Source organism: Meles meles, chromosome 20 (assembly GCF_922984935.1).
Source record: "Meles meles chromosome 20, mMelMel3.1 paternal haplotype, whole genome shotgun sequence".
NCBI lineage: Eukaryota > Metazoa > Chordata > Mammalia > Carnivora > Mustelidae > Meles > Meles meles.
This window is the reverse complement of record NC_060085.1, coordinates 9,966,285-9,990,396: the sequence shown is the minus strand read 5'-3', so window position 1 is coordinate 9,990,396 and position 24,112 is coordinate 9,966,285. Positions and strand designations below refer to the sequence as shown.

The 24,112-nt window shown below is 55.3% G+C and overlaps 1 protein-coding gene across 1 annotated transcript; it reads right to left on the bottom strand.

Annotated features, from left to right (window-relative positions):
• Positions 1-42: 42 nt before the first annotated feature.
• Positions 43-24,112, bottom strand: TECR (trans-2,3-enoyl-CoA reductase). Its single transcript, XM_045990901.1, has 13 exons — positions 23,977-24,112; positions 3,003-3,053; positions 2,346-2,397; positions 1,973-2,017; positions 1,777-1,880; positions 1,584-1,699; positions 1,389-1,494; positions 1,211-1,283; positions 1,072-1,115; positions 941-998; positions 768-856; positions 365-410; positions 43-280 (listed from the first exon to the last, which is right to left on the bottom strand). Exons 1-13 carry the CDS (start codon positions 23,989-23,991, stop codon positions 153-155), a joined length of 927 nt encoding a protein of 308 aa, XP_045846857.1. The 5' UTR covers positions 23,992-24,112; the 3' UTR covers positions 43-152.

The following is a 24,112-nucleotide window of genomic DNA, read 5'->3' as shown; positions in this document are numbered from 1 at the left end:
ACCCCCTGACCGCCACCGCCCCAAAGAGAGCCTGAGTCCAAGTTTGTCAGGGAGAGGCAGATTTTATTCCAAGTGCTGGAGAGCAGAGTCCCCACTCCTCCCCCAGAATGACGTCAGGGCGGAGGGATGAGAGCCCGGGAGGCAGGAGCAGCTCAGAGCAGGAAGGGGATGATGGGCATGCGCAGGGGCGGGTAGTCTCGGAACTCCTTCAGGTAGCTGCGGTGCTTGCCCTTGGCCCAGATGGTCATCTGAGTGAAGCCCACCAGGGAGAAGAGGGCCACTGTGGGGCAGAGCAGGGGCGTCAGGGAGGGGCTGCACAGCCCTGGTGGGCTGGGCCCCACGGAGCAAGGGACAGTGGGCTCACCTGGAAGACACTGAGTCATGATGGCAAAGCCAATCCAGGACCCCACCTGTGGGGAGAGCGGTCAGGGGTGAGGGTGGGCAGTGCCTGCTGTTCTGCAGAGGCCTCGCCACCCCCCGGGGCCAACTCTTTTCCCCCCAGCCCTTTCAGAGCGAGGAGGTGGAGACCAAACTCCAGTGCCAGAGAGGCCTTGAGTAAACAGGAGCCTTATGAAGCCGCCCCCAGCCCCCTAGAGCTGCCTTAAGCACGCCCCAACACCCAGAAAGGCCCCCTTTTCCATCTCCAGATGCTCCAAACGGCTAAAGCAGTTACGGAGCCAGGCACCCCTATTAGGGGCTGGCCCCTCCATGTGGGTGGGACCCCAGCCCCTGGAGGGAGAGGAGAGGAGAGCAGGGCAGACCCTCACCTCGTAGGTATAGTTGGGACAGGACACCAGCAGGAAGAGCCAGGTGAAAGGGTTCTTGGTAGGGTAGGGGATCTTCCTGGTTTTAGACCCTGGCAGGCAGGACAAGAGGGGCAAATGAGACCCTCTCAAGCAGCCTGCTCACCACCACCCTTTGCTTGGGGCAGGCCACTCACCAGCTGGCCGCAGGTCCCGCAGAGCCATGTGGATGGAGAAGTTGCCAAGCTGGCAGATCTGTTGGAGCGGCAGGGTCAGCCTGGAGCCCCCCAGACTCCCCACCCCATTCCCCTCCTCCTGGCCTGCTTACCACAAAGATGGCGAGCGCCAGCTTAACCTGCTGAGCTCCGTAGGCTGAAGAGGAAGCAGAGAAGGGAGGCCTATGAGGGGAGAGCGGGGTGGGGTGGGAGGCTCACAGGGTAGAGTGGGGCAGGTCCAAGGCCACTTACTGGGGGGTGTGTAGAGAGGGTGGTTGATGTAATAGGCCATCCAGGCAGCGAAGCCCCAGTAGTAGGTGCAGTTCTGAAAGCAAGCAGGGCTGGGATGAGGCCTGGCCCGGCAGAGGGTGGGACGGGACATGTCCCACAGCGGGGGGGTGGGGGGGACAGGGGACCTCAGGGCGCTCACCTTGAAGATGTTGCGCAAGGGCATGGTGCCATGGGAGAAGCGGTGCACGAAGAGTGTCTCCAGCAGACGCTTGATGTAGTGGAATGAGTGGCAGATGCAAGCGAGGCTGGGGGGCGGGGAGCCGGCTCAGCTGGGGCAGGTCCAGCAGGCCTTCCCCCCTCCCCCACTAACCCCCTTCCACCTGGCCCCACTCACTGCACCACTGTGTGCCGGCTGGACGTGAAGTCGTATTTGTGGCCATAGATGAAGGGCACCCGGAAGTAGAAAAGCAGGTAGATGAAGAGGGGCCCTGCGTACTCGGTCAGGAAGACCTGAGGGTATGGAGAGCAGGTGAGTCACCCCAACGTGGCTGACGGGAGAGGAGGCCACGAACAGGTCTGGGACTCACCGTCACCCAGCTGATCTGGGCCCCTAGGTCCCGGAAGTAGAGTGTGGCCGTGGTGCCCACGGGCAGCTTCTGCAGAACATCCTCATCCTTCAGGGACTTGCCCTCTGCAGAGACAGTCCAGGGCTCAGGGCTGCCCAGACCTTTACCCACCGCCACCCAGGAGCCTAGGGGCAGCCAAGCAGAGAGCTGTACTCACTGGGATCCAAGCGGAGGGACTGGCGGGCAGGGTACCACTGTGGATCTGTGGGGAGAGCAGGGCATCACAGCACAGCAGAGCCCAGGGACCCCACGTCTCCAGTCCCGGGACAAGGCCTCTGAGGCCTGCGCCTCCGGGACACAGCTGGAAACAGCCCAGGCAGAGGCAGGATGTTGTCCTTCCGAAAGCCAGCAAGGGCGTTCCTGCCAATGGCCACGCAGGGACACCTGCCCCAGGCAAGCCAAGGAAACCTGGGCCACACTGGGGGCATCTCTGCAGAACCATGGGGGAGAGGAGTGCAGAATCGGGTCCCACCCAGAGGCGCCTGCCCAGAGGGGTCATGGAGGGCAGCGCAAATGGGCCCTGGACTTACGGGTCTTGGTGAAAAGGTTCTTGATCTCGGCAATGGTGGCATGGGGTTCCACCTGGGGGAAGCACAGGCCGCAAAGAAGTCGGGGCAGGGTAGGGTATGATCAAGGACCCTTCCTGATAAGGGGGGATGGACCGGGGGCCTAGGAAGCTGCTATGGGAGGGGGAAGGGTAGAGTCCAAGCCCCCTCACCCCCACATGGCTGAAAGGAGCAGCAAGGGCTCTACCAGAGTGGGGTAGCTGTAGGCCTGAGGCCTGGTTTTACCAAAGGCGGCCAGGATACCCTGCTTCACCGGGCCTGCCTCTCTGCCTCTCCTCCTCACCCCACCCACAGCTCCCCTCAGAAGGAAGTCCTCTAGGGACCAGAACTCCCACCTTCTTCCCAGGCCCCAAAGCCGTACAGGGTCTACCAAAGCTGCTTCGCCTCCTCCCACCAGGAGCCAGCTCCTGGCCACACCCAAGGGCCATCGCGGCCAGCGACAGGCCTGGGGACAGTGTCCCTTGTATGCCTGAGGGGGCAGGTGGGGAGTCAAAACACAGGGTTGGAGGGGCACAAAGGGTCCAGCTGGACAGCTCCCATCTCAGAACCAGAAGCCTCAGGAAGGAATAGGGACCCGGGCCCAGTGCCCTTGGCCCAGTACAGCCGGCACCAGGGTCCTACCTTGTCCAGGAAGCAGAGCTTCTCCCGCGTCTTTGCATCCAAAATCTCCACCTCGAAGAAGAGAACGGCCTTTTTAGGTTTTTTGGTCACTTTGGTGGGTGCGATCCGGGGGAGGCCGTTGAGGCCAAGGCTGGGGCCCGGGCCGAGGCCCTGGCTAGCCTCCCGGGCCACCATGCTCATGTTCAGGTCCATGCTGCCCTGTTCTGCCCACTGCAGCCAGCGGCCCCAGCTGCCGGCCGTCAGCCCCCACCGCGGACCTCCCCACGCCAGGCGCTCTGGGCCGGGCCGGCGTGATCAAATTCTGCCGCGGTGCTGGAAGGGAGCCCGCGCCTGCCCTGGCACCGCTGCCTTCTGTGCCGCTGTAACCCGAGTGCCCCACAGCCATGGACCAGCTAAATATAAAACTGCCCCAGACTCAGCCCCCCAGGAGCTGGGCCACACACCTCCTGGGGGCAACCCCCGGGGGCTGGGACCCCTGAAAGTGAGGCTCTCCAATGGACACAGCCCCCAGGGGGCAGGGAGACCCCGAGGCAGGCATGGAGGCGCCTCCCACCCGGGCCCAATACAGGGTGGATTCAGGCACAGGCAGAGGGTTAACGGCCCGCAGGCAGCCCGAGCCTCGGTGCCCAGTTCCGGCCCCCAGAGTTCACTTGGCTTGGAGAAATCCCAGCTATTTTGAGAATCCGAGAGATAGATCATCCATTTCCCCTTCTGAGCTGTAAGAGACGCTGCGGATTATTTTCCTTGTGCATTTATGTTTCCAGGGAGGTGACAGATTCCGGAGTTATTGGTGCAGAGAGCCTCTCCCTAAGTGTGGAAAGGGCCAGGAAACCAGGAAGTTTCCAGCTAGCATCCCGAGCCTGGACTGATGAGCCCTCAGCCCCTGCCTCCCTGAACTCCCTCACCTCCCTCTCCACTCATTTCTCACTAGGTCCACCGAGGTCTTGCTCAAGGCCACTTTTGGGGCAGTCTTCCCACTGCATCAACCCAACACAGCACCCCTACCTAGGCCCTAACCCCCACAAAGCCCAGAGCACACAGCCTGGCCACCCCCCACCCCACTGCTCTGCTTGAGGCCCCGGAGAGTGGCCGGTTTGTAGGAGCACAGTGGGGCAGAGCTGGGCAGGGAGAGAGCCCTCAGGGGGATCTGACCCACCCCGTCCCTAGCAGGCCAGAGAAGGTACCAGGAGGACCAAGAGGAGCAGTGAACACGTGAACTGCTGGAACTGGGGGGAGGCCCAGCAATGGCCAGCTGATCCCAAAAGCCCAAGTGCTCCCGTGGAGGGCTTGGCACAGATGCTATTAGACATGGGGCCATGGCAGACAGGGCTGGGTCTGACCTCAAGTCAGCCACTGGCCAGCAGGTGCTGAGAATCCTTCCCACCCCTGGTAGAGCCTCAGTCAGAGGCAGCATGCGGAAAGGAGCAGGACCAGAAACCCAGGGCAGGGCCCCAACCAGGGCTCTCTGAGGGCACAGCCCCCATCCACAGCCCAGGCAGAGGGGCCCACTGCAGCCAGCACCCCCAGAAGGAAAGGGCTCCCCTCATCCGTCCCCCAATGACAAGAGGTGTGGTGGGCAGCAGACAGGACTGTCTGGCCCTGCTGTGCAGTCCCTGGGTGACTAGACCTTCCCTTCTCTCTGAGCCTCAGCAGGGGCCAGGTAGGAAGGCATGTGCGTCCAGGAGCTGTAAGTCTCATGAGACAATTCGAGTGAAGCACCAGCATGGTGCCTGACAGGGCCCCAAAACCTGGGGCCATAAGGCTGGGAATGAGGAGACCCGGTGGGAAGGGCACAGGCCTGGGTGCAGATCCCAGCCCCCCTAGTGGCTGGCAGCGTGTGGGCCTATTGGCCCACGTACGCTATGCCCGCCCCGCACCATGGACAGGAGAGGGCCCGACACCCAGCCCTGGCCTACGCCGCCTACTGATGCACCAGATGGAGGGTGCCTGCTGCCGACTGCAGGCTCTGCTCGGGTGTGGGCTTGGGGGGCATGTTACTGAGCCCCTCTGAGCCACATGGATAACAAAACCAAACAGAAGGGCCAGAAAAAGAAAATCGGTCCTACCGCCCAGAGTGCCAGGCCCCACCGAGGGGACTTATGGGAAAGGGAAGGGGCACATGCAGAATGTGCCAGAAAGGGCTAGAATAGCAGGGCCTTGGGCAGGCATAGGGCCTGCCCCGTGGCTGCAAGTATATTAATAGTTCCTGGGTCCCAGGGGGGCAGTGCCCACATGCCTTTGGAGCCCATGTGGGGCGGGAAGGCAGCACTGCGCCTCCTGGGAGAGGAGGCCTCTGAGTTCCTGCTGAACCACTCAATAGCTTAAAATACAACCAGCCCCTCTCCCTGCTGGCCAGCTGCTGGGGGAGGGCTGAAATCCTACCCTCTCCCCCAACCTGGGCACCAGACCAGGGTCCCGGGGAGAGTCGGGGGCCCCCGACTGGCTGCCGGGAGAGGAAGCTGGGTGGCAGGAGGGGTAGCCAGGAGAGGGGCACACTCCCAGCAGCCGCAGCCACAGACGCGCCCAGGCCGGTCCCAGGCTGGAGCAGAGGAGCCTGCGCCCTCCCAGAGGTAAGTCTGGCCCCTGGGGCGGCACCCAGGGGCCCAACCCACCAGGGTGAGGGCTGCCTCTGCCCAGGGCCACTTTCCTGCCCCCAAATCCCAGGACCCAGCAGCCTTCGCCTTGGAGGAGGTCTGGAAGGCCCTGAGGGGTGAGGGGAAGTGCAGCACAGGACCTCGCTGTACGATTTCTGCAATTCCCCATGCGTCTATAATTACTCCAAAATAGAAAGTGAAATAAGTTATGCTAGGTGCAAAAAAAAAAAAAAAACAAAAAAAAAGGAAAAAGAAAAAAAGTTACGCTAAGTAAAAGAAGGCAGACACAGAGTCACATATGTATGTAAAGTGTCCAGAATCGGCAGACACAAGGAGACAGAAAGACTGTATTGCCAGGGGCTAGGAAGAGGGTAGTGAGGAATGTTGCCTAATGAGAACCTGGTATCTTTTAGGGATGACGGAAATATTCTGCAACTAAATCGAGATGGTGGCTGCAGCAGGGCAACCGACAGTGTGAATATACTAGATGCTGCTGAACTATTTTCACTTTTAAATGGTTAATTTTATGTGAATTTCACCTCAATCCTTTTTAAGAGGAGGGCTAACAAACAGGCCCCAATTACCCATCTAAAAACAGGTCCCAGGGCAGGAAACAGCAAGGGTTCCTCACCCACATCCGCCCCCACTACACCGATGGCCGAAACATAGGGGACCCGGTCCTATGCTTCCCAGGCTCCAGTCCCAGAGCTTACCCGTGCACCGCACCCCTCTCCACCCCACTGCCAACCCACCCCCTGCCCTGTGCTGAGCATATCTCCCATGTCCTGTGCTTCTCTCTCCCTCCCCCAGCTCCCTCGCTCTCTCACACACACACAAACATACTTGCCTGCCAGGCCTGACGCCAGCCTGGGATAGGAACCCAGGGTAGGCCTAGCCCAGGTCAGAGTGTACAGGCAGCTGCTGAGCACAGCCCTTAGGCAGAGTTCCTGAGCACACAAGGGAAGGTAGCAGGCCCAGACCTCATCCCTGGGGAGAAGATAGGCCAGGGGAAAGGAGGAGAGATCTGCCCTCCTAAAGGCACTGGAGGCAGGGTAAGGGCTAGGAGGGGTGTTACATTCGATAGATGGGTGAGGAGGGTCACTGGCCCAAGGTCCCAGCACTGACCACAAGCAAGGGGTGTGGCACCGAAGCCTCAGGCACAATGGACACAGAGGACAAGGATAGGGCAAACGTGCTGGCCTGCGACAGGGGAGCGTGGCTCTGCGATGACAGTCCCACTAGCCGGGGAGGAATTCTCACCCAGGCGCCTGAGATTCCAGCGTCCAGCCAAGAGCAACTCGTGCCATGCCACAAGGTCAGGGCATGGGGGGTGGGGGGAAGGAGGACAAAGGGTGGGGACACAACCCACCCTGAACGAGCGGTGGGGATCAGGCTGCAACCTTCCCCAGCCTGGAGAGGAGCACCCAGAGCCACTGCTGAGCAGCAGGGCCCACGGCCTTCACTGTCTTCATGGAAATAAAAGGTGTTGGAGATCAGCACAGCACTAGCAGAAATGGGGGTAACATTTTCTAAGCCCTGTTCTGAGCCAGTACTGATGCCCAGGGCAAGACTCAGGGATGAACCCCATCTAACAGATGAGAAACCCAGAGCAGTGGGAAAGCAGCGCTGTTATGCAACTACGGGAGAGGCTCAGGGCCTTTGCACATACTGTTCCCACCACCTGGACTCTTTGCCCCCAGACCCTACAGGCCTTCTTCCTTCACATCCTCGGGCCTTCAGACAAATTCCCAAGTGAGGTCCTTCCTGACTCAGAATAGCAACTCCCACATACCAGCTCCCAAGGGCAAGGACTCTTCTGGATCATTTCCCAGCAACCAGAACAGCCCAGCAAGGAGCTAGGCTCAGTAAACACATGCATGAGGCAACTGGGCTTGCCCAAGGTCACACACACCAGGACCTAAAGCTCCCTCCCCACTACCCTCTGAACCAAGGCCCTTCCCTGGTCTGCCTTTACCACAAGCCAAGGAGCCATGCCCACCTTGCCAAACCCCAGAGCGGAAGGGTGGAAGCTACTGCCTGGAGCTCTCCCTATCCTAGGCCAGGACCTAGCTCCAGAGAAGTCTCTGTGAGGCCCACAGACATGCCCCTCTGGCTCCAGTGACCCTGGGGGGCTCCACATTCTGACAGCTGGACCCTCCTCCCAGGCTCTGGGGCACTGCTCACCAAGGGAAAGGGTCAGTGACCAAGCCAGCTCTAGCTCCTGAGGAACCCTGCTGTCTTTCTTCACCAGCAATCCCAACACAGAAGGGGATCCACGCTGACAGGCTCTACATGGCCTGGGCCCTTAGAGGCACTACCACAGGCCCAATGGCCCCCTCACAAGGAAGGCTCAAGGGCCTTCTTGGCCATTAGCACATTCCCCAGGCTCTGAGGTCAAAAAGACACACCTATTTCCTGGCTGTGCAGCTTTGGACAAGTTATTCAACCTCTCTGAGCCTCCATTTTCTCATCTATAAAGTGGGCTGCCCCCACCTGCCATCTCACAGGATTACTATAAGATTTACAAAGCTAATAACAACCAAAAAAAGTACATAAACTCGCCCAGCCTAAAAGTCATCCTGTGAAGAATAAATACTACTAGACCAATACTGGGAAATAGTACAGGCAAATAATCCTGACCAGGGCCATGAAGGGGTCCAACCACAGGACTCCAAGGTCAGAGAGGTAGTGTGATAACGCTCCATCCAGCTGTGACAGTATCTGGGAACCCTAACAACAGCAAGACCCCAGGGCGGGGGAGAGGGGCGGGGCTGCAGTGCTGTCCCTACTCTGGTTCCCAAGCTGAGCCGAGGAGGCGGCCCTGCTCTCCACTGCCCCCTTGTGGCCGTGGACTCCACTCCCACCTGCCGGAAGACAGCCCCGCCAAACAGGCAACTCCAGGGCAGGATGGGACCAGGATGCGACAAGGATGGGACCGACAAGGATGGGACCAGGACGGGACCAAGAGAGGGAGAACTAGTTAGGGCTCTGCCACCTATTAGCTAAGAGGGTCTTGGCAGCCACTGTCCCACATCCATTCATTCCTTCCTTCATCCATTCCTGCCTCCCTTCCTCCCACATCTCAGGCACTGCAGTGAACAAAACCAAGCCTGTGCCTTCACAGGACGGCCCCACAGACTGTGCATGCTGTGGGGGAGGGGGGACAGACAACAGTGACATGTTTTGTCACCAACAGTTGTGGAGAAAAGCAGAATGGAGCAGGGGATCCAGAGTGGGGGGAGGAAGACCATTTTCCACAGTGGTCAGGGAAAGCTTCCCTGAGGAAAGGGCATCAGCAAAGGCCAGTGGACGTGAGGGAACAAACCATGCATGCCAGGCAGAGGGAACACCAAGTACAAAGGCCCTGTGGCTGGACTGTGCTTAGCACGTCTAGGAGCAGTAAGACCCAGGTGGCCAGAACAGAGTGAACAAGAGAGCCACGGAACATGAAGCCACGGAAGGGATGGGGCAGGTCACAAAGGGCCTTGTGGGCCACAGGGAGGGCTCTGGCTTTTACCCCGGAGTAAGGTGGGTGCCAGGGAGGGTTTGTGAATAGAGGAAGGAGGGGATCGGGGGCTCGCAGGCACCCCCTGGGAATTGGCAATAATGTGCACGGGAGCAGGGAAGTGGCCATGGAGGAGTGAAAAGTGCTGGAGTCTGGACAGACTGTAAAGGCAGAAGCACAGGGTCTGCTGATGATTTGAAGGGGGACAGGGGGGAGGCTGAAGTTTCTGACCTGAGCCCCAGAAGGAGGGGCGGCGGGAGGAGTAGGCACCACCTGAGCCCAGGTATGAAGAGCCAAGTTTTGCAAATCCTGCTCCTGCAGGAGCTGGGGAGCCCAAGCACCCAGGGCCCAGGCACCACTGCCCACACGGCCTGCAGCCCAGGAGGAGATCAGTATCCCTCAGTCAAGCCTCAGTGTCCCCATCCCTACCAACACAGCCAGGCCCACTGCTCCCCAGGCCCCTCCCATCTGCGAACAAGACTCAACGGCCTCAGGGTAGAGTCCACATCCCAGGGCCCCTTGGAACAAGGGGCAGGCACAGGCCTGAGGGTCGCCTTGGCTTCCAGATCGCCCTCATCCACTCCCACTTACACACCTGGAAATTCTGTGCCTCCTAAGATGGGACTTGCCCAACAGCTGTGTCAAGAATAGCAGGTCTGGAGCTGCAGCAGGCCACTCCCCTCATCCTCCCCTTCCAACTGCACAGCAGTGGAGGGAGCAGGGGCTGTGAGCTCCACTTCTCAGACGAGGAAGCCAAGTTCCAAAGGGTGAGGGGCATACCCACCTCAGCCCAGATGCACACTCCTGTGTATTCAAGGAAGGCCAGCGGCTGCCACAAACAGGCCTCTGGGGCCACACCCCCAGCCAGCACACACTCTGCAGGGACCCCACGGAAGATGGCACGAGACAGCACACCCTGCCTCCAGTAGGCTCTCTGGGACCCCACAGGGGTCTGCCTGCCAGGAAAGGGCCATGCATCTGGGCCATCTTGTGTGGGGCGGCGGGGGCTGTGAGGGAGTATGTGCCCTGGTGGGTGACATCTCCTAGGCCCAGGGCACAAGAGGGCTGCTTATGCAGGCCCTGCTCAGTGCAACTTAGGACTCTAGGCAAAGATGCAAAGACCCTGACAGGTCCTTCAGCTGACTGGCCCAGGCACTCGTGGCCCCCACAGACCCCCACTCAGGGTCCAAGGGCTGCCGCACCCAGAGGACGGAGGTCCAGCCTCAAGCAGCAGGGCACCCAGCCCGCTCACGCACTTCACAGATGCAGAGGCTTGGACACATTTGCCTGGACTCAGAGACTCGAGACTTGCAGCTCATTTTCCCTTCCACTTTCCAGAAATATCAAAGTCACACTGCTCTTGCCAGGGTAGCTGACAAGACCCTGGGCTCAGCTGCCAAGAAGCCAGCACAGGCCGCACCTGCTCCGCCAGAAATACCTCCTTCCCCAGTGGCCTCAGCTCGTGACCCCATTTCTGAGGTGCACAGGGCAACTGCACCAGCCTCCCCAATATGCCCCGGTAGGAACAGAGCATCACCAAGGCTGGGAAAGGCTGGGAGACCCTGACCCACTCCCAGGCCCTCAACTAGCCAGTTTCCATCTCCCACTCCCACTGGCCAGACAAGAGGAGTCAGTGTGTGACTGCCAACATCCCTAGGCTCTGGGATGGGGACCAAGAGAAGCTGGCAGAGCCCCATGAAGCCCAGCAGCATCCTGGAGAGCATTCTCTGGGTGCTTGTGTGACCCCAGGTTGGTCGCTGCAACCACACAAAGCCCCACCTGAAGGGGACACTGATCTCAGGCCTGTCGACCAGCTGCTCACTGGCACCCACAGCCCACGCAGCTCTCTGAGCCGGCACAGGCCGCATCTCTCCGGGCTCCAGGGAGTGCTGTCCCACCCAGAGCAGAGCTGCTGGGGCCTGTGCCTCTGGAGTAATGTCCATCAGATGCCTACTTGTGCCAAGGACTACACGAAGACCTTCACGTGCACAGCACACCTAGCCTCACCTTGGAAGGTCCGGACCCTACAGAACATGCCACCTCCACCAGGAGTGCCCCCACAGGGGCGAGACTGCTCCTCACCAGGCCTCAGCCTCCCGTGGCCCCAGCACACTCAGGGTACCAAGGCAAAAGGCCTGTCACCTTCTGACATCACAGGGAAGGGCCCAGGCAGGCTCAGCAGCTGTCTTAATGCTTCCCGCACGGTCTCCTGTCGTGGGCTGAGGCCGTCAGGGGTGTAAAAGCAGGGCCTAGGAGGGAGCAGTTCCCAACACTGAGCAAGACATCGTTCTGCCGAGGCCCGAGGCAGCCCAGCCTTCCCTGCCTGAGCCTTGGCTTCTCCCTCTGGTCAATGGGAATGTGAGAAAGAGGACCTCACACAGATGAGTCTCATGGCACACGTGGCCCATGGTCCAGACGCTGCCCGCTCATGTGACTCAGCTGAGGCGCCCTGGCCGGGGCAACCTAGGAGCAGCACAGGGTGTCCGAAGGGGGAGCCGGCACCCACGGCTTCAAAAGCTCCCAGGTGACTGATGGGGACAGCCCCCTCAAGCAGGCCTGCCTTCCTCAAACAGGCCCTGCCCCTGGAAGCAGCCCAACATCAATCTCTTGAGGGACTCAGCAGGCCCAGCCCCTCCCAGTAGGGCCCCAGCCTTTTCCCATAGTGGCTCCCCAACCCCTCTTTGCCCTGCCCCCTGGGGTTGTGAACACCAAGCCCCCAGCCATCACCAGCTCACACTGACTCTGCTAGACTGCCACTGTTACCCCATTTCATACACAGGGAGGATGAGGCTCAGGAGCACAAGTCGCCAGCCCAATGAGCCCTGGCTACAAGCTCCAGCGGCAGGACCCATCTGTCTTTGCACCCTTGAACTGAACGCTCTTCCTCCAGGGCTGTCCCTGGCCCCAGACCCTCAGGGGATGGCCCAGGTCTGCACCCCTGCACCGCCTGGCCAGTCGAGGTTGGTGACCATGTCTGGTCTCTGCATCTCTTGAGCAGGAAGGTGCCATCAGGCCAAGAAGCTGGACGAGGCAGGAGACACAGCCCTGCAGACACAGGCTGATGGGAGCAGCAGGAGGAGTTCATCCAAGCCGACCCCCGACCTGCATCCTGCACTTCTGGCCCAGTGGGGCAGGCAGGTTAGTCCACCCCAGAAGCTCTTCCGGAAGAGCCCACTCTGGGATCCCCAGGGCCAGCCTTACACACACAGCCAACCGCTAATGCCTCCTGCAGGCTCACCATGTGCCAGACATATCTCCAACACAAATTATCTCTTTTACTATTAATCTCCTTTTGGGGAAACTGAGGCTCGTTCATTCAGTGCATAAATATTGGCTGAACAGTGGCTACATGTCAGGCACTGTTAAAGGTTCTGGGGATTCAGCTATGGAAAGAGATCTAAATCCTTGCCCATGTGCAAGGGACATTTTTGGAAGGGGGGGACAATATTAGAAGATGCCATTGCCACAGGGAAAGCAGCACAGGAAAAGGGGACAGGGAGTGGAAGGGGAAGGGGGAGTGTGCAGTTTTATATCAAGTGATCACGAAAGGCCTTCAGAGGAGACACTGAGCCAATTCCTGAGTGCACTGGAGGAAAGAGCTCCTGAGAAATCTGTGGACAACATCAGTCAGAGAAAGGGCTTGTGCAAAGGCCCTGAGGTACAGCATTCTTGGTGTGTTCAAGCAACAGTGCAGAGGCCTGTGTGGCTGAAGGGAGTGAGCAAGAAGGGGAATGGGGAGAGGTGACAGGTTGTGCAGGGTCTCAGAGGCCATGTTAAGGCTTTGGCTTCTATTCCAAGTGAAATGGGAACCCTGGAGGGTTCTGGGCAGAGCAGGGATAGGACCTGACTTAAAGAATCCTTCTGGACTATAGGGGAATAGGGTGGAAGCAGGGAGCCCAATAGCATTCTATCAAAATAAAAGATGGCTTATACCAAGGGGTCAGCAAACTATGGCCCACCAGCCAATTCTGGTCTACCGCTTGTTTTTGTACAATCTAAGAGACCTTGACATGTGGAAATTACATGAAATTCAAACTCCAGTATCCACAAAGTTGTATCGAACACGGCCACACTTTTAATGTATCATCTACAGCTGCTTTTCTCAAAATGATTGAGTTGAGAAGATATCACAGGGGATGAATAGCCCACAAAGGCCAAAAAAATATTTACCATCTGGCTCTTCATGGATAAAGCTTGCTGACCCCGGGACCTGGGCCAGCGGGGAGGGGGGCAGGGTGGAGGGCTGCATTCCAGAAGTACTCTGAAGGCTGAGCTACAGATTTGCTGACTTCAGGACGCCAGGCATGAGAGAACAAGCAGAGAGTCCAACAGCCTAGGAGTTGGGTGATCAGAAGGCTGGAAGTGCCATTAACTGGAATGGGGAAAAGCAGGTTTGAGGGGGAATCTGGAGCTCAGGTTGGGATATTTAGTCTGAAATACCCATTAACACCCCCACGGAGCACTCCAGCTCACTGAGAAAGCACATAAGGCAGAGGTTGGGGGTGAGGGTCCTCTGGAAGTTCCACAAGCCTTTTCTGTTGAATGAAAAGTTCCCATTCATGCTCTCAGGAAATGCTTACTGAGCCCCTCGACGTGCTGGGCCGGTGCTAGGTGCTGACCTTGATGAATGGAAAGACGTGTGTGTGACAGCAGCACGGGGCAGCTGGGCAGCACTCCAGGGTGCTGGGATAGAATGGTGGGCACAGCTGAGTGGCCATGCTCCCCCACCGGACCTGCTCATGCTCAGGGGAACAGGGGCAAATCATCTATCACCTAACTCAAGATCAGGATACACCAGGTGCTGTGAAGAAAAGCAAGCAGGGCAGTAGGCCCAGCAGTGCACCACAGGACGTGGTCACGGAATGCCTCTCTAAGGAAGTGTAATTTGAGCCACACCTAGAATGAAGCCAAAGGGAGGACTAGCAAGAGGCTCCCTGTGGGAAGTGCAAAGGTCCTGAGGCAGTACAGTTTGGGAGGGCTGTGGAACATGAAAAGGCTGCAGCAGAATGGACTTGAGGGTGAGCAGCTGAGGAGAAAGCTGGAGTGGAGGGAGGCCCAGACAAGCACTCTGGGAAGTCACTGGAGCGCCACGACCTGCTTTGGTTTTGAGAAAGATCCCTTTTGCTGGCAGGGGCAAGTGTGGAAGCAGACACAGCAGTGAGTCTCAGAAACAACCCAGGCCAGAGACCTCAGTGGAACCTGGACTAGGGCACAGAAGTGCCAAGTGGGGAAAAAGACACTCTGATTCCTGGATCCTGAGACACCACTGACTCAAACCAAGTCGCCAGTTGACGTTGGGGGCACGAGGGAGGACTACATAAGTAAATATGAGATGTATGCATACACCTCAATCAAAAGATGCAGCCCAACTTAAGGAACAGGAAAACACCAAGAGGGGAAACTGTGCACCATGGGATGGAGGGAGGAGAGCAGTAACAAGAGGATTTCAGCAGAGAAGCACAGGGTTTCTGGAATGTTTAACAGGCCTACCTGCATCTTTAAGAGGAAAAGCTTGGCTCTGGCAGTTGACAGAGGGGTGTGGGAAGATCCCCCTGTCCGTCTTCCCACCTGCAGCATTACCTGTGAGCACCACCTTGAGCCCTACAGGCCTCTGCTGGCTCCATTCACCCCTCGGGTCAGCAGTAAAATGAAGCGAGGGAGAATGAACCCAGGAGTTCTGTATGCACGTCCTTCCCCGTGCCTTCTCTCTCCAGGGTGCATGTTCCCAGGCCTAGCCAGGGAGACTGGCAATGACGGCACCTCGGTGTGCCACCCGCTGACACCCAGGTGAGCCAGAATGTGGCAGACGTTACAGTCCCTATGTCCACTCCTCAGACTGTGCCTGGGTCTGTTGGTCTGTGGCTTAGCACTATCCATAGGATCCCCACCTTATCCTTACATGAAAACTCAGAATTCAGGTAACTCTGGGCCAAAAGTGGGAGGGGGGGGTGTCACACTCCAGAGTGCCAAAAGATGAGCAGTGACCAGCTTCTTGACCCCAGGCCAGGAGCCCACACTAACACAGTGAAGGTAGCCACACATGCTCAGAGCCAGAACTGCCAGTCCCGAGGAGCAGCCACACAGCCAAGCGTGCAAGGGAGGGGGGGGGGGGCGCGGAGAATCGGGGATGTGGCAAACTGCTTGAGCCTACCCTGTGCCTTGCTCTGTAGGCCGGGGTCTCTAAGAGACATGCCCATCATCACTCGTTCCAAGGTATGCGCTGAAGCTCCCACCAGGGGCCCAGGCTTACAGAGAGCAAGGGGCTCCCACACACAAACTATCAGTAGGTGCTAAGTGCTATGAGCAGAAAACTGAAACAGGACAGGGGCCAGGGTGGTAGCATGGCCTGGGTGGGTCAGGGGGAACCTCTTAGAGGTGACATTCAAGCTGCGCCCTGAATGACGGGATTCCCAGATGGGAAGGGCAAAGCCACCTCTCCTGAAACACTGGTATTCAGGACAGGGGCTGCACAGCTCTACCCAGCCCTACCCTGCGGTAGACGGAGGGCGGATCCCCATCCCCAGCCAGATGAGTTAGACTTTAGTCTCTGCAGTAAATAGTATTCAACAACACACTGTTTCAGACTACATGTATCTCCTCAAGAATTCTGATTGATACGCCCCTACCCCCCACAAAGAGATATGTTTCCCCAACCCCACCCTCCCCCAACAGGGAGTCAGACTCCTGAGGGGTCCTGGGAAACAGCTGCTCCCCACAAGAAGAGTGGAGGCTCCAGCTCTGCGAGCCCCTCAAGCTCCGACCTGCTTCCGGATGCTGACACTCCAGTGCAGTGCTCAACCACCCTCCCCCCGAACTCGGCCGACCCGCCCCCACCCACGGGCCCGTCACAAACTGGCATGGCCCCAGCCAGTGTTCCCTGGTCCCTTTAAAAGGGAAAAACAGAGTTCGGAAGGACCCGGACAATGACACAAGCCCTGTAGTCTCCAGGGCCCACTGAATGGCCTGGGGACACTGCTTACATAAGAGCCTGGTTCGAGCAGGGACAGGGACAGGGCTGTGCCAGCATGCCAGTCACTGTGACCTACTGAGAGGCCCTTTATCCCTCAGAGGGCTGGGAAAGGCTCGTGGCCCATCTCTAATGAACCACGGGACTAGAGGAGGCGTCCGGGTTGGGGGGGGGAGCCCCAAACACCATCCACCACCCATTAGTCAGTAATAAGGAAAAACTACTCTGTGCATTTATGTAACAAAAACCTAACATAAGGGCCTCTCAAGGACTTAAAAATAAACCGCCCTCTGAAAATTTTAACTCTTAGGCAAAATCAACAGAAAAGGGACTTCATCACCGTCAGGATAAAGTCCACAGGTCTCTGCCCTGTTGACCTCACCCCTTAACATGGGACACCCACAGAGTCTGGCCTCCAGGCCTTGGCACCTGCTGCCCCTCATCCCTTCCCTAAAAACCTCCTTCGGGCCTCAGTTTAGATGGAAAGACCTTGAGGACAGAGGCTGTGGCTACCTCAGCCCAGTATTCCTGGGGCAGTAAAGGTAGAGAGAAATACGCCAGAACAAATGAATGAGTAAATGGCAGATGGAAGCAGACAAGCGGAACCCCACAACAGGAGAATGCTCGGACCAGGACAACCTACCAGCACCCTGTGCGGCCACGGGCAGGCCGCCGGCAGATGCAATGCCAGCAGCTCATGGTGAGAGCGAGTGTGAGGAGGAGTAGGATGACGGGGCTGGGCTGGACCTGTGCCTCGAGGCCAAGGGGCCATAAGAAGCCAGCTTCCCTCGATCAGGATCACTAAGGACTGGCTCAACCCCACCCATGAGACACAGTCCTCAGCCAGGTCCCAGCAGCAGTCCCACACTCACCCTTTGGCCCTCCAGGAGCCTGACCACAAGGAGAAGATGCATTCATTCATCCAATCATTCATTCAACAAGGATACACTGCCCAGATGCTGGGGAACTGCAGGAATGAGACACAAGGAGTCCCTGCCTTCACAGAGCTCACAGTCTGACCGTGAAGTACCCAGATGAAAATGCAACCACGGCCGGAAGGAGAGGAACGGGGTGCTAGGGGAGGGGGTGGAGGTCATACCCCAGTAGGATGGTCCAGGAAGGCCTCTCTGCATGACTTTGAAGCTGAGCTCTCAACAGTAAGGAGTGACCAGGGAAAAACAGAGGAAGAGCATTTCTGGCTGAGGAACAGGCATGTGCTCAGGGCAGGAATGTGGCTGCAGGTGTTTGAGGAGATGAAAAACAGAGGTGCAGTGATGAAGGAGGACAGCAGGGGACAGAAGACGCCAAGAAGTCTCTGAGGGATGGTTTTGAGCCACAAGTGCTAAGATCCTCCTACTTACATGGGGGAAGGCCCTGCGGCTACCGCAGGGGTTGGGGAGTGGGGGGACAGGGCATGGCCGGGCAGGGCAAGGACAGAAGCTGCCCGCTTTGGAGTGAGGAGGCTAGGATTGGCATCAGAAGACCAGGCCCACCTGAAGCACCCACTTCTTGGGATGGTTCTTGGTCACAATAAGGCAAAAAGCGGGTTCTGACTGTGAGTCCATTCAGTCAGGGATCGTCCCATAGAGAAAGAGTAAATCATCCCAAAATGTGACTTCCCGCGTGTGTGACAGTGTATCAAGACTGATCACGGGCTTCTTCCTCCATCTTCGGGGCATACTATTTAGCATGAACCCATCTCCAGCAGCACGTTCAATGAATCAAGCCTCATGGCCTGTTCACAGGCAAGTCTGAAGTCATTCAAAAGAGGTCACATGCAGAAAGCATTTCAGATAATCTGACTGACTGACCATCTGTCCAATGATTCGTCCTAAACCACTTAACGCTCTGTATCTTGACTGCGGGCCACAAAGTGTGCTGGTCACTTTACACCCCACAGGTAGCCCTCCGAGATAGAGGTCTTTATTCTGCCTTCTTGGGTGAGAACACTGAAGCTCAAGCAGGTAAAGTGTCTGTCCCAAGGGCAGACGTGGTGGCCGCCAAAGACCACCATGTCCTTCCTGACCACATATTTCATTCTTCCTCAGTGCACAGGCACCGGGGCCCACCCACAGAGAAGCCCACTTTGGTCCAGCAGAACCCTGGATCCGCCACACACTGTGGGACCAAGGGCGCTTCGCTTCACTTTTTTGTCATAGGTTCCCCATCGGTCAAACAAGATGAGTCCGTATCTCATGGATTTACTATGAGGATTAAGTGGGTTAACAAATAAAAAGCACGAAAAGTAAGTATGACATTAGTAGTGGCTTGACGACAATGAGGATGCTCTGGCTGTCCCTGGGTATTAAAACCTCCTCAGCTGTCACTGGCAACATCAGCTAGAGGGTGTTAAGACAGAGGCTGAACTCAACCAACCAGCCCCAGGTCTCTGGCCAAACCTGTCAGTGAAAGCCCAGGGATTCCCAACCAAACTCAACCGTGCTGTTGAGTCCCCTTCTAGCACAGTCCCTACTCAGGGCTATCAACTCTCCACTTACCTCTCCTCAGGAACCTGCTATTCATGAGGCTCAAGGGAGTCCTACCACCCCGCGTGCACCCACACCCACACCCACTGCTCCCACCACTCAGATCTTCCCACTCACCTCCCCACCTCAGCCCCACCTCCACCCGCCTCCTCTGCCTAGGTCCCGCCCTCCCGACCTCCACCCCACCTCCCTACCTAAGCGCCTCCCCCCACACCCCTCCCAACCCCAGGCTCTTGGCCTGAAGCACAGGAACACAAGGAAGGTCTTTAAACTTCTCGGAATGGAACTCTCACCTCTAGAATTCCGAGGGGCAAGTCCCCTCCCATTCTCCCTTCAGGGATGTTCTGTTCTTAGAACAATGGAACAGCCCACCCAGCCCTGCCACCAGCAGCCTCTGGAAGCATCAGCAGGGCCAGAAACAAAACTGCCAAACTCAGGGCTAAAGCCCAGCTACACTGCAACTTAATTTGTTTCTCTTATGTGTAAAGTAGAAGTAATACTCGTGCCCACCTGATTCCTTTCCTATGGATGAGGAATCAGACAGACCTGGGTCCAGATCTCGTCTCTACCACAACGTGATCTGGGGCAAGTTCTCTCACCCTTCTGGGCCTCAGGTCCTTTATCCACAAATGGGGGGACAAAGAGTACCCAACCTCTTAGGTTTCTGGATGGACACAATAAATGTGACCCGTCACTGCTATTAATCCAGCAGGATTATCCAGCCCAAGAAGAGGGGATCACAACCAGCATCCCAGCCTATATGCAAATGCAAAATCAATCCCAAAGGCATTTTCAGAAGGCCTGTTCTTTCGCTGCAGCAAGCAGAAGGGTGTGAGAGTGAAGTGACCAAGCAGTCCCTGTATCAGAACACAACACCTTTCTGCAGACAGGCACCAAATTGAAAGTACAAAAGTCAAAGAGACGCACACATTAAAATGGGCTCAATAGCCAGAAAAACCCTAATTACCCCTCACCTATTCCAAAAGTACACAAGAATTCACAAGAAAAAAAGTACAAAAAATAGCAGACACCCAAGATCCCATCTCCCAGATTTAACAGATATTTACATTAGATTCCTTTTTTTCCCCAATAAAACAGACATAGCTGAAGCCTTCCCCAACCTCTCTCTCCCCACTCCCTCTTTCCCCAAGCAATGGCTCCTCTGTGTAATTCCCACATATTTCTGACCTTTAACCACAATTTATCCTTTTATTATGTACATATTCATGAACATTACATACAAAGCACATTTGGTACTTTTTTAAACATATAGAATCTTTTGCAACTTGCTTTTCTCCACTCAACAGGATGTCTGGAGATTTATTAAAGGACTGGGTAATCAAACAAGATTTTCTCTCATATAATGGAATTGTGTACCTTCCCTTTTACGCATACCCTTTCATGACAGATTCCCTGCAATTTCATAATGTTCTTTAATACTGGCCTTTGCTTTCCCAACTACACAGGTTTCACTTGCCCTCAAGGAGCAGTCACAGAAAGGCTCAAAGAGGATAATCAAGCTGTCTTGGTCACATAATCATTTGCTAAGTAGCAGAGCCAGGATCCCACCCCAGGCCTGTCCAGAGGCCACACACCTATGACACAATGACAGGTCAGTCTACTTTCTCCTTAATTTTTCCTTTCATGCCCAGTTTTCTGACTCTAAATAGAGTTCTGGACCAGAACTCTACTTTCAGAACTTTCACATACTTATTCCTGCAGAGAAAGCTGAGAGAAAACTTGCCTCAGGCAGGGTACCATGTTGGTCTGGAATTATTTGCAAAATAAACACCCGCAGAATTACCCTTTTTGTGGGGGGTGGAAGATCCTAAATGAGGGCTGTAGGGACCCCAAGGAGATGAGGCTTCATTCCATGTACCCAGCTAAAGGGAATGGGCAGTGATCTAGCTCAAGGAGACTGCGAGGCACTGTTCCTCCCAGGAATTGACAGGCTCATTTACAAGATGCAGCAGCTGTTTCTCCAGTCACTACTGGGATCATTACTGTGACCTCCCATCTGCAATGACAAAAACAGCAATAAAAAAAATATATATCCTGGAGCCTGGGATAAGCAGGATAAGAAGCTCTCCTATCAACCCTGCTCTGAACCCAAGACAATCCCAAGGCCTGCTCGGGCCTTCCAAGGAAACGACTTCAGCCAAGTCCCGAGGGTGACCTGTTCTATCCGCTTCATCTCAGGCTGAAGGGATACTTTTTCCTCCCGGATCACAGAGGGGAGACTGGCAACGATGCTAAACTGTAAACGATCCAATTTTAGTATATGTGCTGCCGAAGCGAGCACTAAACTGTAAACAAAACAGCAACAAATCCCCCCTCCAGCTGGACCCCTACCTGCCATAACAATGACACCTGACACACCTCATACGGTTCAAGCATCACTTCTGTCCTTTGTAAACCGCACTTCATAATCTCGAGGTCTCTCTCAGAGCCACAAAGATCTTTGGAGGGAGGCTATGCCCTCAGTAGACAGGGGGTCACTTGGGGTGGGTGGGGTGGAAGGATGCATAAGGTCCAGAATAGAAATATATTCTTTGATGTAGATCACTGAAACTTTTACTCAAACTGTTAAATGTGAGTGGAAGCCCCCCCTGCTATTTTTATTGATCTGGAACAAACACCTGGAGTAACACTAATCTGCTTCCTGTGAAACTGGGCCAGGAGACAAGAGCTCCTCCCACACGGAAACTGTAGCTATCACCTCAGACACTACTTGGCAAATATTAGCAAAGAATAATTGAGAACACAGCTAAATACCTAACTTTTTTTTTTCTCCAAGGTCACTTTAGGGATTTTGCTTGTCTGCTTGTTTATATTTTTTTTAATATTTTATTTATTTATTTGACAGAGAGAGATCACAAGTAGGCAGAGAGGCAGGCAGAGAGAAAGGCAGGGGGAAGCAGGCTCCCCGCTGAGCAGAAAGCCCGATGCGGGACTCGATCCCAGGACCCCGAGATCACGACCTGAGCCAAAGGAAGAGGCTTAACCCACTGAGCTACCCAGGCGCCCTGTTTAATATATTTTTTTAAGATTTTATCCATTTGTTTATTTATGAGAGAGACAGAGTGCACACATGCAGGAAGGGGGTGCAGAGCAGAAGGAGAGGAACAAGCAGACTCCACGCTGAGCATGAAGCCAGATGCAGGCAGCCTATCTCACAACCCCGAGATCACAATCTGAGCCAAAACCAAGAATCAGACACCCAACCGAATGAATCACCCAGGTGCCCCTCCAAGGTCACTTTGAACAGTGGGTTTGAAGTTCCACCTTCCTTCTGGGAGGGAAAAGATTTCAGTAAAGTAGAACATGTTCTCCAGTCCAAACCATGGGCCTCAGGCTGTTCTCAGCTTCTGGAACAAAGTGATGATGTCAAGGGTCTCAGAGGCTTACTCTATCTGACTGCTAAGTAAGCTAAAACTACATTTTGCAAAATGTCACATGGATGTTCCGTCCTGCATCTTTTGAACTGTGGCTTTTTCTCTAGGATTATAAGAGGGTTTGAGAGGAAAAACTAGATTACAACTTTATTCTATAATCATAGAGTTGAATGGGACATCAGAGACTATTGAATTCTACCTCCTCATTCTTGGTATTATGTCAAAAATGAGTGAGAACTTCTGGGATAAATGTTTCAAAGATTCTGGGTAAATTACCAAAAATAATAATTATAAAAGGGACAAACCAGGTAGTGCTATTCAACTTGTATATAAAAACAGGGAATCTTGGGGCGCCTGGGTGGCTCAGTCGGTTAAGCCGCTGCCTTCGGCTCAGGTCATGATCTCGGGGTCCTGGGATCGGGTCCCGCATCGGGCTCTCTGCTCAACAGGGAGCCTGCTTCCCCCTCTCTCTCTGCCTGCCTCTCTGCCTACTTGTGATCTCTGTCAAATAAATAAATAAAATATTAAAAAAAAAAAAAACAGGGAATCTCTTTCACTTATATGAGACTATTAATGTGGTCAACTTCACAGAGACAGGAAGCAATATGGTGTGGGTGCCTGAATGGCTCAGTCAGTTAAGCATCCAACTCCTGATCTCAGCTCAGGTATTGATCTCAGGGTCATGAGTTCAAGCCCTGTACTGGGCTCCACGCTGGGTGTGGAACCTACCAAAAAAAAAAAAAAAAAAAAAGGGAAGGGGAAAAAAAATAAAAAGCAAGCAGTATGGTGGTTGCAGAGGTTGTGCAGAATGGGGACTAAGGAATTACTGTTTAAATGGGACAAAGTTTCAATCTTGCAAAATCAAAAGGAAAGAATTCTGAAACTGTTTAGTGGTGAGGGTTGCACAACAATTGAAGATACTTAATGCCACTGAACAGGACACTTAAAATGAATGATTAGATGGTAAATTTGATATTATGTGTATTTTGCCACAGTTTTTTAAATTGAGGAGAGAAAAAAGATATCTCTATCTGCTAACTTTCATTTGAGAACCAGCATGGCCTAGGGGCTGGCAACTAAGACTCTGGCGTCCTGAATTCATCTCTCTGTTCTGCATTTACCATCTGGGAGCCTTTGGGCAAGTCGTTCGACATCTCTGAGACTATTTCTTCACCTATACAAATGGGAATAAGAGCAGTCTCCAATTTCAGAGGCCTATGAGGATAACAAAATAAAGTAACAGAATCCCAAGCTGAATTATTACTATGCGTTTAAATAAGTTTATTACTTAATGTTAGTTAAAAGTCAGTAAGGATCAAATAATTAAGTTATTAATATTATATTATCAGCTAGGTCGCTAGGCGCATCAGAAGACTTCATTTTAAGGGGAAAAGAAACCCAAGTTAGGAGTCAGAAGACCTGGGCTTCCAGGATGGCTGTGGCCGTGAGATTTCTCCCTGGTGCAGGGGTTGACTGAGATGATCTCTTAGAGTACCAAAGAGCAAGATCAGCTTTGCTGCTCGGCGGGGGCCAGCCCTGGAACTGCACCTCCCTCACCGCCTAAGCTTCTCGGGGACGTCCAGGTCGAGGGAAAGGGTGCAAAGTTCGTGCCGGAGAAGGCTGACTGCAAAGCCCCTTCCTAACTAAACCTGAGGAGGTGGCATGGTGCAAGCTTGTACAACACACCCACGAATCGGGAGCAAGCGTCCCGTACTTGGTTCCTCCCCTGCCAAGTCTGTCCCACCCCGCTGGGGGAGCTGCAAGGAACCTGCCAGCCTCCCGGATCCTCAGAGACCCCAAGAAAAAGAAACCCCAAAACAGCCTGGGTTGCAGAATTAGAAATACCCTTTTGCACATGCGCACTGCAATTTACGAGTGGCCCGGGGCACAACGCGCGCCCACTGCGCCTGCGCCGTCCCGGTCGCCCTTTGGGGCACGGGAGCAGAAAGGGGGTCCCGTGGTCCCGCGGAGAAGAAAAATGAATTAATCTGTGGCGGCCGCTCAGTGCGGGTTTCCTCGTTCCTTACCTCATAGTGCTTCATGGTTCCCTCACACGGCCCCTACTGCGCTTGCTGCCGCTGCTGACTACCTGCGTGCAACAACGAACAGACTCCTTCACGCGCTCGCGACGGCCGCGCGACACTAACCTCGGTTCTGCGTCGG